Source organism: Cibotium barometz, chromosome 55 (assembly GCF_041138505.1).
Source record: "Cibotium barometz isolate CiBa-2024 chromosome 55, ASM4113850v1, whole genome shotgun sequence".
NCBI lineage: Eukaryota > Viridiplantae > Streptophyta > Polypodiopsida > Cyatheales > Cibotiaceae > Cibotium > Cibotium barometz.
This window is the reverse complement of record NC_141100.1, coordinates 18,693,332-18,707,804: the sequence shown is the minus strand read 5'-3', so window position 1 is coordinate 18,707,804 and position 14,473 is coordinate 18,693,332. Positions and strand designations below refer to the sequence as shown.

General features: G+C 47.2%; 1 protein-coding gene across 1 annotated transcript in view; it reads right to left on the bottom strand.

Moving 5' to 3' along the window:
- Positions 1–14,473, bottom strand: part of LOC147607459 (uncharacterized) — a 103,282-nt gene that overhangs the window by 58,698 nt on the left and 30,111 nt on the right. Inside the window, exon 3 of the mRNA XM_086790852.1 lies at positions 4,099–4,225. Within this exon, the coding sequence (XP_086646978.1) occupies positions 4,099–4,225 (127 nt within the window). The remainder of the gene's footprint in view (positions 1–4,098; positions 4,226–14,473) is intronic.

Genomic DNA, 14,473 nt, shown 5'->3' with positions numbered 1-14,473 from the left:
GAGAGAGGGAAAGAAAGATGTGACCCTTTTTGCTTCAGTCGGCTGATTCCAGGAGAAGGAGAGAGTCCTTTTTGCTTCAGTCCATCGGGTGCATAGGAGAGAGATAAGAGGAGAATATATGCTCTTATGTGTGTGTGTGTGAATATATGCTCTTATGTGTGTGTGTGTGTGTGTGTGTGTGTGTGTGTGTGAGAGAGAGAGAGAGAGAGAGAGAGAGAGAGAGAGAGCATATCTTGATACAGAGTTTTACACCCACTATTGGGCAGTGATGACATTAGCGGGCATGTCGTAGTATCTAGTCCATACTATGCATAATGGAGTTGATAGTTATATAGTCTTGTGGGTTGACTACCATGAGTATATAACATGCACGTTCCTAAAAGGTGAATTTGAGCATGTTCCTAGATGCATCTAGGTATATAATTCAGCCATATTAACGGACATGCAGATTTCACATTGTGAGGTTTTCGTCCGAGTTGCAGCCAGTTGATATTGTGCTTATTCTTTCTATCTTTAGCGGTGCATTTTCCCTATCAACTACTTACTTGCTGTACTAACTCTTTCTATTTGCTACTTCCCTTAGTACTAGGCTTCATTATGGCTGAGTCTGCCCTGCATCTTTGGAGGTTTGACAGAAACTCAATACGAAGGGCTTTGTGTGAATATATGCTTTTATGTGTATGTGTGGAGTGCGTGTGTAAGAGCATATCTTGATACAGAGTTCTACACCCACTATTGGGCACTAATGACGTTAGTGGGGATGTCGTAGTATCTAGTCCATACTATGCATAATGGATTTGATAGTTATATAGTCTCGTGGGTTGACTACCATGAGTATATAACATGCACGTTCCTAAATACCTTGTTGTTCAGGGAGCCAAATGGTGACACATTAAAGACACTAAGTACATATAGCTTCACCAATTACAACCACACTCACTTAATGAGTATAAAAGATTTGGAGAAGCTAACAACACAATGGGTCCGGAACGGGCCAACCCCCCCCTATAAAAAAAACTTTATTACAAGGAGTATTTACAAATACATGTAGAGGGTGCTCTTGCACCGGATTTCCCAGTATCAAAGATGAAAACAAAGTCAAACAAATCCCTCCGCCCAAGCCCAAGGCAAGGGGTGTTTCCAGCTTCACACCAGCCTAGTAGGGATCTCACAGGAGAAGCCCAGTCTCACATACTTGATTAGCCCAATGTTGCAAGGGTTGCCCCATTGGAAAGGGAAACACCAAGGGGAGGAGCATCATGCCAAAAAGCAAAAGGAATTCAAGGCCGATGACAAGTCAGACAAATTTGAAACATATCATGGTGAGTATGATGCAAGCAAGGCATTGGCTTTTATTGCACAATTAGATATTGCCTTTAGTGGTGAAGACTTCATAGAGAAGCCTTAGATCCACCATGCAAGTATGTTTCTAAAGGGTCAGCTGCGCATTGGTGGACTACCGAGAAGCTCTCCTCTTTTTTGTCTTTTAAAAAAAATTTAGTTGCAGAGAAAAACCAGCCATACAATCGAATAGAACATTGCTAAAAAGCAGTCCAAATATACACATGAGATAACGAAGGGGGGGTTCCCTTCTCGGCTAGCCACTCTATTGGAGGGAGGCTTGTAGTGCCAAGAAACTCCACCGTTTTCCTTGGATAGGAAGGGTCCAGTGGTCCAAGTACGGAAGAAAGTCTCACGCCGTTGCTGCATGCTTTCCGAATCATCCGTCAAGTGCTCCAAACGGTCCCAGAGGGTGTGTATGAGATCCACCCAAATGGAACGGATGACCTCAGGGGAGGGGGATCAGGTCGTCGATGGCCTTCTCGTTGCATCAGGCTTGCCAGATGTGCCAAGCTGCTATGCTATTGATGATTTCCTGTTGCAAGCTAGTGTGTGACTCTGGAGTCCAAGGCCGTATCGGAACTAACACTGCCATCGTCACATAGATGCGCATGTGAGTGAGACTCAACGTGAGGCCTTGTCCGTCATCCTCATAAAGCCAAGCCTCACCTGCCTTTGCAACCCAAGCTACCGCTCCCCATGTGACTATGGGGGTGGTGCTCAAATCAGAGGGGAATAGGCGGAGGATGCATTGCCATATACCTGTTGTGCCTAGGGGCAGCCTCACATGCAATGTCTACCTCTCCTCAGGGCTGCAACAATGGTCTGCCAGTGATCGCCAGCCACGTGCCCACAGATCTTCCGGGGGCGGAAGCTGCTCCAGAGTCTTCACGAGAAATCACGATGAAAGTAGCTGTGACTCTGGGCCTGCCAATGTTGCTGTGTTGCCGGGGTGCCGTTTGTGGTCACGAGGAGGATCCAATCGCCGAGCCGGTCGGAGTAATCAAAGAATGGAATGGCCTCCTCAGGATTCTGAATCAATGGGTCTCTCAACTGCCACTCTCCAAGATCCCACTGTATGTGAGCCTAAGGGCTACTCTCCCAAAGTCATAAGTGCCAAGATGTGATGCCTCTAACGTCAAAAGGGGGGGGGGGGGGGGGGGGGGGGGGGATCTGTGGTCCATTTCCTCCCCTTGCGGCCTACCATGCAAATCTACTGAGGACGGGAGGGGAGGGTATCACCGATCTGCCACTGTAACTATTTTAGGAGGCCGCCCTCATGAGTGCTGATGATTCGGCCATGTGAATAACCAAAAACCACTACGGGAACTCCGGTGCGGGTGAAAGAGGCCATCCATGGGATGTCGGGGGTAGGAACAAGCCAATCCGGTGGAATGGTAGAGTTGATTTTGCGGATCATAGTGGAGGCTCCTCTGAAGGTGCCCAGACGATCTTGCTGTGTCAACTCCGGGACCCAACGGTCTGCAGGTGCCTAGAGTCTAGGCTGCCCCCCCACAGAGCTGGTCCCAAGAGACGTGAGATCGGGCGCCAATCATGTGTTCCAGGCCAAGGGCTTCCTCTCTCTCTCTCTCCTCCTCGCAGCTGGGAGGAACTTGGATAAGGGTGGGGCGGAGAACCTGCCAAGTGTGGAGAGGCTCACTGTAAACCGGTTCTCAAAGAGTGTGCTCATATCAAAGAGGGGAGCCTATGAGAAGATCTATTGAATCCCCGGTGTCAAGGGGCCTCTGTTTATAGGAAGGCGCGAGGAAACGCTGCTGATCAAGAAATCCTTCTAGGGCTCCTCCCTGGGCTACAGACCTCACACGATCAACTTGCCCAACAGGGCCTTGCTCTGGGTCGTGGGATCTATCAAGCCTCCTTGAGCCCGAGGCTGAATCAATACGCGCTAGGCCACCTTCGCCCGAGCTAAGCGACCATCTCCTCCTAACCAAAGAAAGTTCCGAATCAAACGCTGCACCTACCGAATGCAAGAACGATGGCAGGCCTAGCATGAAGTGATGTACCACATGGTAGCTCGAAGAACCTGGTTTGATACCACCACTCGCCCTGCAAGTGATAAACGGGCAGATCTCCAATATAAAAGCTTCCTCCGAATGCTCAGGAGGAGCGGGGCTATCTACTACTCTGCAAAAAATATTTATACCCACCTAGCATCCTAGATATCACAATGTCGTGCCGTGAGGGATCCATTTGAACTTGTCAACTAGGTGCCAAGTTGGGTTGGGAGTGTTACTAACCTAGAAGCCACACGACTTGTGCTAGTTGATCCTCGCCCCTGAAGCTAGGCAGAACTCTTGCAGCAACAGAGGTTCCCTTCCGACCGATGAGGTAGGCGGCAATGCATCTGCAAACTAAGCATCCAACAATTCCTCCATAGTGCGAACACGCAAGCGCAACCCTTGGAGGCTTGTATCATGCGCTCAAAGAAAGGAACTCATACCCGTAGCTTCGAAAAGCAAGAGGAATGGTGCAAGCAGGCAGCCCTAGCTCACCGATCGGGATGTATAGAAGCCAAAATAAAAAAGAACTAGGCAGGTTGAATAGTGCAAACCGGGGATGGACGGATGTATAGAAAGATGTATGAATGGAAATGGGATGGATAGATGGATGTATGCAAATAGTGCAAATTGGGGGATGGATGGATAAATGGATGGACGAATGGGACTAGGACGGATGGTTGCATGGATAAATGGAGCACAATGAAAAACCACAGCATGCAAAGAAAATATGTTGCACCTGCTAAAGCCTCGTCAAGATGATCCAACTTCTCGTGACCTTGAGCTCTCCTCATAAACGCTTTGACATAAGTTGGGTGGAGTTCCAAAGATTTTGTACTTTGCTCCACAACTTCTTCATATTGGTTCTGAAATTCCAAAAAAAAAACATTATATTAGCATTTGATTCTTAATATTTCATGCTTAATACTAGTGAAAAGGCTACCTAGGTAAGCTTATTGTGGTCAGCCTCACCCTGCAAAGAGCCTAGAGGCTTACCATATCAGGGCCATTGTTGGCATCCTGCTGGCCTCCTACTATCCATACTGCCTGCTGCCCATTTTACTGTTGGTTCTGCTCTTCCTTGCTGTTCTGGCCCCTGCTTGCCAATGGTCCCTTGTTCAGTTCTGCCTACTGCATCCAGAAGATGCACGTGCTGAGATCTACTCTTTCCCAAACCTGACAACGTACTGCGCAAGAACTCTACAACTAAAGGCGGCATATACTTCTCTGCTGTGTTATACAGGCTTTCCTATCTGAAGTAGAGGTCTAAAGAGATATATTGACCTCTAAACTAATGAAAGAATAATAGAGCACACAATCAAGAGCAATAACTGGGGAGCTGATTGGAGTTGCTAGAAACAGATCCGCAGCAAGGCGTTGGGCTGAGTACTAGCATCTAACAGTAGCATAGCGTTAGGTCTGAGATCATAGATCACCTTTTCAGTAACATTTTGTACTTGAAAATAATTCAGTTGTAAACCTTTTCACCTTTGCTGGGATCTCCCACGTGCATTCATTGCATTGGACTTTCCAACAGAGTTGTTCTTCCTGTTCATCTCCTCTTGAAGAAGAGCACCCTCAACATCTGCATATGACAGCATAGCATTTGAATTGCTAGTGGCTGTCCTGAATGTGTCCCAACTCTCTGGCAAAGTGCATAAGAGAAAGGTGGCTTTGAACTCATCGTCCATTGCCAACTTTTGATTGATTACCTGGCTGACAACACCATTAAACTCATTTAGATGGGCTGTCATAGACGCCCCTTCCTTCATTTGAAGACCTATGAGTTTCTTCAACCAATACACTTTGCTTGAGGCACTTTGCTGGGCATACAAGTCCTGCAATCTTTGCCACATTCCCCAAGCTGTCTTCTCTTCACGAATGCTGAAAAGTAAAGAGTCTGACACAGACAACATGATAGTAGATCTTGCCAGCTCATCCGTATCTTCCCATTCTTCAGCAGTAAGAGAAGCGGGCTTTACACCCCTTTCTTTGGTGGGCTTGTGCTGCTTCTTCTGGAGCAACACATTATAGCACTGGGTTTGCCAAATGTCATAATTATGTGAGCCTTCAAGCTTCTTGATGTGAAGCAATGAAGAGCTCTCACCTGTGGTTGCCATAGCAATATGCAACCTTTGTCAATGCCTGACTCCCTGCAAGTGTGCAAACACTGCACCAAAAGCACACAAAGTGCTCACAGTTGTTCTCCAAAAGTTTATCTCCCATTGCGGAAGCACAAATGCAACTCTACTCCCACTGTATGTGATAAAATCACCAAAATCTGGTTGCTACAGATTTAGGACAGCACCTTAGATGTGCTCTGTTCCCCTTCCAAAGTACTGTACAGCAGAAAGTGCTCACCAATGATGTACCAAACCTGTACCGGCAAGTACAGCAGCTGAAAATGAGCCTTTTCCTCACTCAAATCAGTGTACAGCCATGCCAAAACTTGTACAAAGTTGTACCAAATCTGTACCAACAAGTACAGTAGCAATAAATGCTCTCCTGGCTGTCCAAATGAGTGAAAATCAGACTTTTACAGTCCCCACCACTGCATACAACAGTCCCGAACAGAAATTAGGCAAAAGCCCCTTGACTACAAGTGGATTTCTGAGGGTTCAAGGCATAAAAGTCTTCCCTGCTGCTTTGCCAAGCTCAACAAGCATAAAATCTTGAAAAGCCCCTTGATTCAAGATCAATTTCTGATCATACATGGTACATTAATGCACATGAAGGCATCCAGAGTATTCACAATGCTTCCCCCTGGCCACATATACATCCAATACATAAAAGCCCTTTGATTTACAGGCACATTGAGTGCTTGGCAGGCATCAACACATTGCCCAAAGCATCAAATGCGAGTGCCTGCATGCAAATCAATCCAATTGGCACAAAACCCTTTGATTTGCACATCAATTTCTTGCAATTTTGCCCCAAATGTGAGATTGTTCACATCATACAGCATGTATGAATGCCTAATGGCACAATTACATCAAAAGCCCCAAATTTTGACATCCAATTTCCTGCAAATTGATCCGGAATGTGACCAATGTCACCCAATTTTGCCAATTTTGCTCAAAATTTGAGCAATTTGGCACCTGTATCTGCTCAATTGATAATTGTACCTGCTCAATTGCAAATCCCAAAAAAAAAAATTGAAGCAAATACCTTTGAAATCAGCTGATTTCTGTTGCAGGAAAAGGTAGGGAGTCGTATTTGCTCTGATGAGGTGCTGCTATTGTGAATGCCCCGTTACTGGATAGCCTTGTGAACTGGCTGATGCTGCTGTAGAAAAACTGTGCAGATGGTAGTTCCTCAGGCGGGAGCTCCTCAGGCGTGCTGCAGAAGACTGAGTCGACTCAGGTCAGCAACAAGGCGTGGAGTCAAACTGACAGGCGACGGGCAAGCTAAGTAGTCGTGATGCGTGGTCAAACTGACAGGCGTTTGCCTCACGGCAAGGCGACGCTAGTGTTGCGAACTCTATAGCCGCCCGAGCCACGCTAGTGTTGCGAACTCTATAGCCGCCCGATTTGGCCTCCCTGCCTGGCGGCTCTATTACAGCGAGCTCCGCTGCCACCCGTTACCCTTCCGTTTGAGGTCCTGTCGCCCACGAGGAGAGCTTCGCACGCATACGAGCCAGGCTGGCGCACTTCTCCAATATTTTCACACGCACAGGCTATCGACCTTCAGCCTTGCCTGCTTGGACACACACCTGCAAGCCCTGCGCTTCACCTAATATCCAGTCGTCGCTGAAGCGAAGGGGCTGCAACACGTGGCCAGTTCTGCACACAGGCGACTTCCAGCGCTGCAGTTCTGCCCGTAGCTCTTCCAGGTTCGCCGGCCCACTGTGCAGCGAGACAGGCAGGATTTCACAAGCAAACACAAGCTCTGATACCAGTTGAATGGAGATTTAGGGTTTCATGTGAGAGACAAACACAGAGAAGAAGAAGGGAGAGAGAGAGAGAGAGAGAGAGACTTGTGGGGATAAGTCAACTCATCAAGTGTGTGTGTGTGACTCCCCTATCACACATGTATATTTGCACTAGTACACATAGTGCACTTAGTACATTAAAAGTACTAAGTGTACTATGTACTATAACTTATGGGCTTGTACACACTACAAGGGTGGGCATAATGCCTTTACCCCAACAACAGTGAGGGCAGGATGGAGATAGTTCCCGATGGCAGAGGGGGGAAGCATTCCTCCCAGGTGTTGTATGTTCCGTCCCTTGGTTTTCATCTGTTTGTCAGTGCATCAGGTTTGCAAGACTGGCGTACGGGTGGAGTTTGATGCGCATTTTGTTGCTCTCCGGGACAAAACAATAGGCCAAGTGGTTTGGGAAGGCGGAGTGGAGAATGGAGTTTACAAGCTTTCAGCACTCTCTCTCCCAGGTCCTCAGGTTTGTGATGAGTGGCAGTCTGGTAATGGCCACTTAAGTGGATACGCTGCAGGTGCAGGCTTTCCGGGACTAGATGGTGGATAGCTTGCCAGTAGATGGCAGTAGTTGGCAGGAACTCTCCAGTACTGATGTTGGTAGTTCTTGTGTTCATCAGTCAGAGGAAACTGAACAGGTCACTTATGCTCTGATGTCTCGTCGTATTCGGGACAAAGAACCTCCAGTAGATGAGGATGTTCTTTCCACGGGGACCTTTCGGAAAGCCAGGCAGGTGGCAGTTGTTTACTTGCAGAAGGAGGTGCATACTCTAGGCTTTGTGGTTCCGGACTCAGAGGGGGTGGTTGACAGTTTCTGGCATGGTCTTCATCAGGTTTCCAGGACTTGTTTTTGCACCGTAACAGGTGTAGATCCTTGTGAGCAGTGTGATGCCTCTTTGACTCAAAAGCAGAATGGTTCACTGATCTGGTTGATGGACACCAGTTTGGACGGGAGCTTCCTGATGAGGCAGTTGAGCTCATGGTTGCGGATGACTCTTTGGGAGGCAGGATTGCGTTTCCTGTGGTTTCTGCGGCATGCGAAGGATCATGGACTCTTGTACACAGGAGGGGGATTGTTGGATGGAGTCCGACTCCACGGTTGGAGTGACTCAATTTGGGGAGGAGATCCGGACACGAGGAGATCTACTTCAGGCCCAGGAGCAGTTTTACGGAGCAGTACGAGGCAGTCATCTTTTGCCTTGTTGATGACAGAGACAGAGTACCGGGCTGCTGCTTGTGAGGTGGTGAGGATGCAGAGGTTGCATTGCACGATTGGGCTTCCACTGGAGGAACCCATGGGCATCCAGAGGCGCTTTGTTGGTGAACAGATCGTTGCTGATGACATCTTGCTAGAGTTCTGTTCGACAGAGGACAGTACGGTGGACCTCTTCACGAAGTCGCTCTCTCAGGTTTTGCTCAGGCGGCACCCCAGCTCCCTGTGGTTGCTTACACAACCAGGAGCTGAGAGGGGGTGTTAGAAGTCATCTCTTGTCTATTTTTATACACCAGGGCCTTTGTTGTGGGTGTGCCCGCCCTTATGAGGTTTTTTATCATTTTTCCTCACTCCCCGCATTTTTCCCCTATTTTTTTCCATTTTTCCGTGGTGTGGATGGATGCCAGATGTTGGCAGGAGTCTCTGGTGGCTGGCCGACAGCCCATTCAGCAGTCGTGTGGCTGGCCGACTGCCTAATCAGTAGTCATGGAGTTTTCTCTGCTGGCCGACTGCTTCATGCGGTCGTGGAGGCATTTACTGCTGGCCGACTGCTTTATGCAGTCGTTGGAGAGCCTCTAGAGCCGGCCGACTGCATGCATGGGGCATATAAATAGGTCCCATGCTCCCCACCACTTTTGTATCATACTCGGGATCTTCTTGTGTATATAGAGCAGAGTTACACGCCTCTATCTCTCTCTCTCTTGTGCTGTGATTTTCTGCACTGCATTTTGCTCTCGTGTTCCCAGATTCGGTCATCATCTCCGCCGCGTATTCTGACAGAAGTCTCATTGGGACGCAGGATTGCAGATCTTGCGGTATCTGCAGGGTATGAAGGATCTTGGACTCTTCTACGACACCGGAGGTGAAACGAAGAACCGAGTTCGACTCCAAGGCTGGAGTGGCTCGAGAAGATCCAAACACGAGGAGATCTAGATCAAGCTACAGGTTTACCCTCGACTCACGAGCTGTTTCATGGAGCAGCAAGAGGCAGCCGACTATTCCCTTGTCGTCTACAAAGGCAGAGTACCGGGCTGCTTGTGGTGCTTCTTGCGAGGTTGTGTGGCTACAGAGGTTGCTTGGCGAGAATGGGTTTCCACAAAAGAAGCCCACGATCAGAGTTGTATCGCTATTGCCCGGAACCCGGTCTTCCATGCCCGGACCAAGCACACAGAGATACAATATCACTTTGTTTGTGAGAAGATCTTGGTTGGTGACATCTTGCTTCTTTATTGTTCGACGGAGGACAATGCGGCGGACCTCTTCATTAAGTCTCTACCTCAGGCTATGCTCCGACGGCACTCCAACTCACTGGGGTTGGTTCCACATCCAGGAGCTAAGAGGGGGTGTTAGCAGTCATCTCCTGTTCGTACACTATACCAAGGCCTCTGTTGTGGGTGTGCCCACCCGTTTTTAGTGTTTCCCCATTTTTCCTCACTCTCCATGTATTTTCCCATTTTTCCCAAAGGTGTGGAGGGTTGTCGACTGTCCTCTGATGCTGGCCAACAGCTGCTTTGGTACCCGACTTGGTCAGGTGTTCTAGCCGACTGCAAGCACCTGGCCGACTGGCCCCTTTGCTAGTCGTGAGCTGCCCCATGGCTGGTTGTGAGCATGTGCTGCTATCAGCCTGTTTTAGGCTGGCCGACCAACAACCTTAGGCCATATAAGCCCCTTGCCCCCACACTTCTCACGTGTGTATTCCAGGATTTTCTTGAATGTATATACCAAAGTTACACAGCTTCTCTCTCTCTCTTTCATCTGCATTTTTCTCTCTACAGCAATTGTCTTCATTTCCGCTGTGCATTCTGACATTGACATGGGCAGTTCTGAGGACGCCATCTCTCCCCAGTTGGCTAACAAAATGAGTTGTACATTAGTGCCATATCATTTGGATGTGGACGGGTTCACACCTGGTCTCCGCACCCATATATCTCAAAAGACACAGCAGTTTGCCTTTGTAGTTCAAAAGGCCTCATTCCAACGAGATTTCATCGTCTCCCCTCTTTTGGGGTGTGACATGATCTTAGGAACCCAGTGGTTTCGTCAGTATGAACCTATTCCCAATTGGGGGCAAGACACCTTTATTATCTCTAAAGGTTTTCCTGAGCCTGGCATGATTCATGGGGATAGAAGCATTCTTGGCATTCCTATGATTTCTCATCTCCAGGCCCGACGAGCTACCGCAAGGGAGTGGAAGGAGCATTAATTTATGCTCAGACAGCTTCTATCTCATCGATAACCACTGTCTCATCGTCTTCTTCAGTCCCTCATACCCACGAAGCCATTTGACTAGACGAGGAGTTCTTTCAAGAGTACCCTAGTTGTTGGCGGACTACTTGGAAGCCATGAACCTGCCGCCAAGCTAAGCAAGAGGGAATGTCACATGCACTCTGCACTGTAGTGCATGGTGACAAGATGGCTCATCATCATCAGTGCAACATTGCACTTAAAGTCTGAAGTCATAAAAGTGGATTGCTAAACTCACAAACCTTAGTATATGAAAGGCAGTGTGAGACTTGTGTGACAGGATCCTTAATTACGAATACTTCCGTTGCATGTTACACTTGCCATGTCAGTGGGCTCACACCAGAGTCCTTCCTGGGGATCCATCCACATACAAGCAAAAGATATAAACTCCTATTGACATGTCACTGGGCTCACACCAGAGTCCTTCCTGGGGATCCATCCACATACATGCAAAAATATAAACTCCTATTGACATGTCACTGGGCTCACACCAGAGTCCTTCCTGGGGATCCATCCACATACATGCAAAAGATATGAACTCCTATTGACATGTCACTCGGAGTCCTTCCGTGGATCCATCCACATACATGCAAAAGGGATGTGCCATGGCATGATCGATGTTAGAAAATCCTTCTCCGCAAAGCTGCCAAGATAAGCACATGTTCACACAAGCCAGGGAAGCTCAACTGGCACGCTATTGTCCAAGATAGCCTTGCATATCTTCGACCAACCATGCGAGCGCAGAATACCTGCCAATGTGCCATGTTGGTTTCAAAATGGCTCATAAACTAGAATCAGCCAATCCATGATACTTATAAATAATTCATAGTTTTGTAACCGCAGATGCGACATATTCTTGCGTCCTATCCCACTAGAATATTCCCCATATGAGATCCTTGTGTGGGTGACAATTCTATGCTAGGACCTCCAATACACAAGACCAAAACCATAAACTATTTATCAAAATCATAGAAAAGCCTTTTCCAGAATCAAAAATGTTTTACAATGCATTTCAGAAAAAAATAACTTTCCTGAAACACATCTCAAGGTAGACATGAGAAACATTCTCCACTTGCGTCAGCAAGGGAGTTCAACATGTACAAAATTCCAAATATTTGCAAAAAACAAAAGCATCAACTTGGTAAAACTCAAAGTATACTTAGCTTTTCTTTGCTAGGTTCGTCATGAAGCCAAAATAAATATCTCCTCAGCATACACGTAAGATACCTTGAGATATAGCTCCATATAACTCGCTTGAACAAAATTTGATTTAAAATCCAGAATAGTCCATATGAAATGAGTGTTGAACACAAGGACATAAAACCAACTCCATACTTCGAGGATAAATTCTGTGAATCCATAAATCCTTATGCCAAGCTGTCTACTACTCATGCTCTGAACACATGACTGCTTCCATAAGCCCAATAGCCAAACTGTTGATCATTGTGGTCCCCACTTCAGATCTTTTCTCTTTCTCATTGTTGGAAGGAAGCCTCTGCTTCCAAGCAAGCCTAAGCTCTGATACCGATGAAACAAATAGGGGACCCGGAGAGAAAGACCAGCACTTCATAATACCAGACAGAGACCGGTCCGGACTTATGAAAACAAACCCTAGAACGCTCGGGACACTGACAAACAGCACAGTACTGAAACAAACTTTGGGGCGCAGCGGAATAACCATAAACAACACCAAAGAGAACACGACACTGAGCCGGAACGATTGGCCTCCCGTAGGAATTGTTTTATTCCAATGAATAAACTAATATAGATAAACCAAGGTCCGGATGCAATCCTGCACCGGATTTTCCACAAAGCTTAGCAAACACATGCTCAAAGATCCGAGGTACCAATCAGCACCACAACTAGTGCAAATCAGCCTCGAACAACAACCCGGTACGGTGCCAAATCCAGCCCTGAAATCCGTGCCAAAACAGCCCCTAGAACGGAGCCTCAAATCAGCCCTAGAAAGGCTCTCAGAACAGTTACCAGATTTCTCCAAAACAGCCCCAAAAAAGCTCTCAAAAACAATCCCTGATACCCTCAAACAATCCCTGAATCGATGGTCAAGAAGTAGTGGTGAAGAGAGAAGAATTTGCCTGGCTGCTGTACCGTTGTACGGCCTGCTAGAGAGATAAAGCTAAAACCGGCTGCTGCCCACTGTACAACCAGCGCAAGGGAGGGAAGAAGAGCTACCCGGCTTGCTACACCACTCTACAGTCGGTTGCACCTGCTGTACACCCAGCAAACTGAAGAGAGTGTGAAAGCCGTCGCCTGCTGCCCCCTTCTGTACGACCAGTAAACTGGGAAGAGAGAGGAAAAAGTTGTCCTGTAGAGAGAGAAAAATTGCTGTTGCAGTCGGCCTGTAGAGAGAGAAAAGCTGTTGCTGCAGTCGGCCTGTAGAGAGAGAAAAGCTGTACGGCCAGCAAATAGAGAAAGATTGCTGCCCTTACTGTATGGCCAACGATGAGAGGGAACAAGAAACTAACTGCTGCCCGCCACCTCTGCTACATGCGCATCCTTCACCTCCCTTTTAGTTTTTATGCTTTTCCCAAACTTGTTGGTCAAGTTTGCCATAGGCACCTCTTGTTGTCCCATATACCTGCCCAAAATAATAATAGGCCCAGCCACACCGACTTATAATCCTTGTAAGTCATTGTGATGAATAAAATCCAAGTTGCTTATGCTCTATGGCCATCTTTCAGGCCAAACTTTGCCAATAAGTACTCCAGCTTTCTTCTGTGGAAAATCCCCGTTCACACCTTGGTTCCAGACAGTGTGTGAAACATTGTGCAAGACTGGTGCGAGGACCAAATTGGTGACACCTTCTCCATCGGATTCTCTCCCAATAGTTCCCGCTCTCCTTCACCGGCACCTCCATGTCTCATGAGGAAAGAACTCAGCTCTTGAAGCTTCTGAAGCCTCCCAACAGTGAAGTCACCAATTGAACCCACGAAGTGACCACTACGCTTGTTGCAATACATGGTTCCAATGTTTTTCACCTTCATTTGGTTCATACGGAATGGATTGGTGCTGCTCTCTTGTGGTGGGAAGACCACCTAAGGAACCATAGGATGACTTGTTGGAATGATTGCCACAAGACCATTCAAAAGAAGTTTGTTCATGTGGACTACCATTGTGAGTTAAAGCGGCAATGGGAACACTTTGCCAAAAGCAAGGTGGACAGGTAATCAACTACCTTGCATGTTTCTAGAAGTTGTAACTTGTTGCTTATGCTTCCGTAGACCATTCAATGGTTAGATCAAATAGAGTGTTTTGTGGATGGTTTCATGCCATCCTTGCACGCGGATGTTCGTGTACACAAGCCCCATGATCTCTTTGATGTGGTTCGTCTTGAAACAATCCTCGAGACGTGGGAGAGTTCCAAGAGGACTCTTCTCAACTACTAATCATGTTGAGTGGAGTATCCAAGAGGACTCTTCTCAACTATTGATCGTATTGAGTGGAGTATCCACAAGGGAGATTAGAGAACACTAAAAACTATTGCATGAATGGGGATTGTTAATTACAAACATGAGAAGTTCGCTTTTACAATTCATAAGTCTTGTCTCACTAGGCTGCCCAGGAATAAGTGACCCACAATATCTGATATCATGGCAGCACCACATGAGGGCATGTTAGTGTTAGAATTGTGCATCTCCGTGTATTTATTGGCTTTACCTATTTTTGGGTATTTTAGCTAGGAAGTCGTGAGCAGTCGGCCAA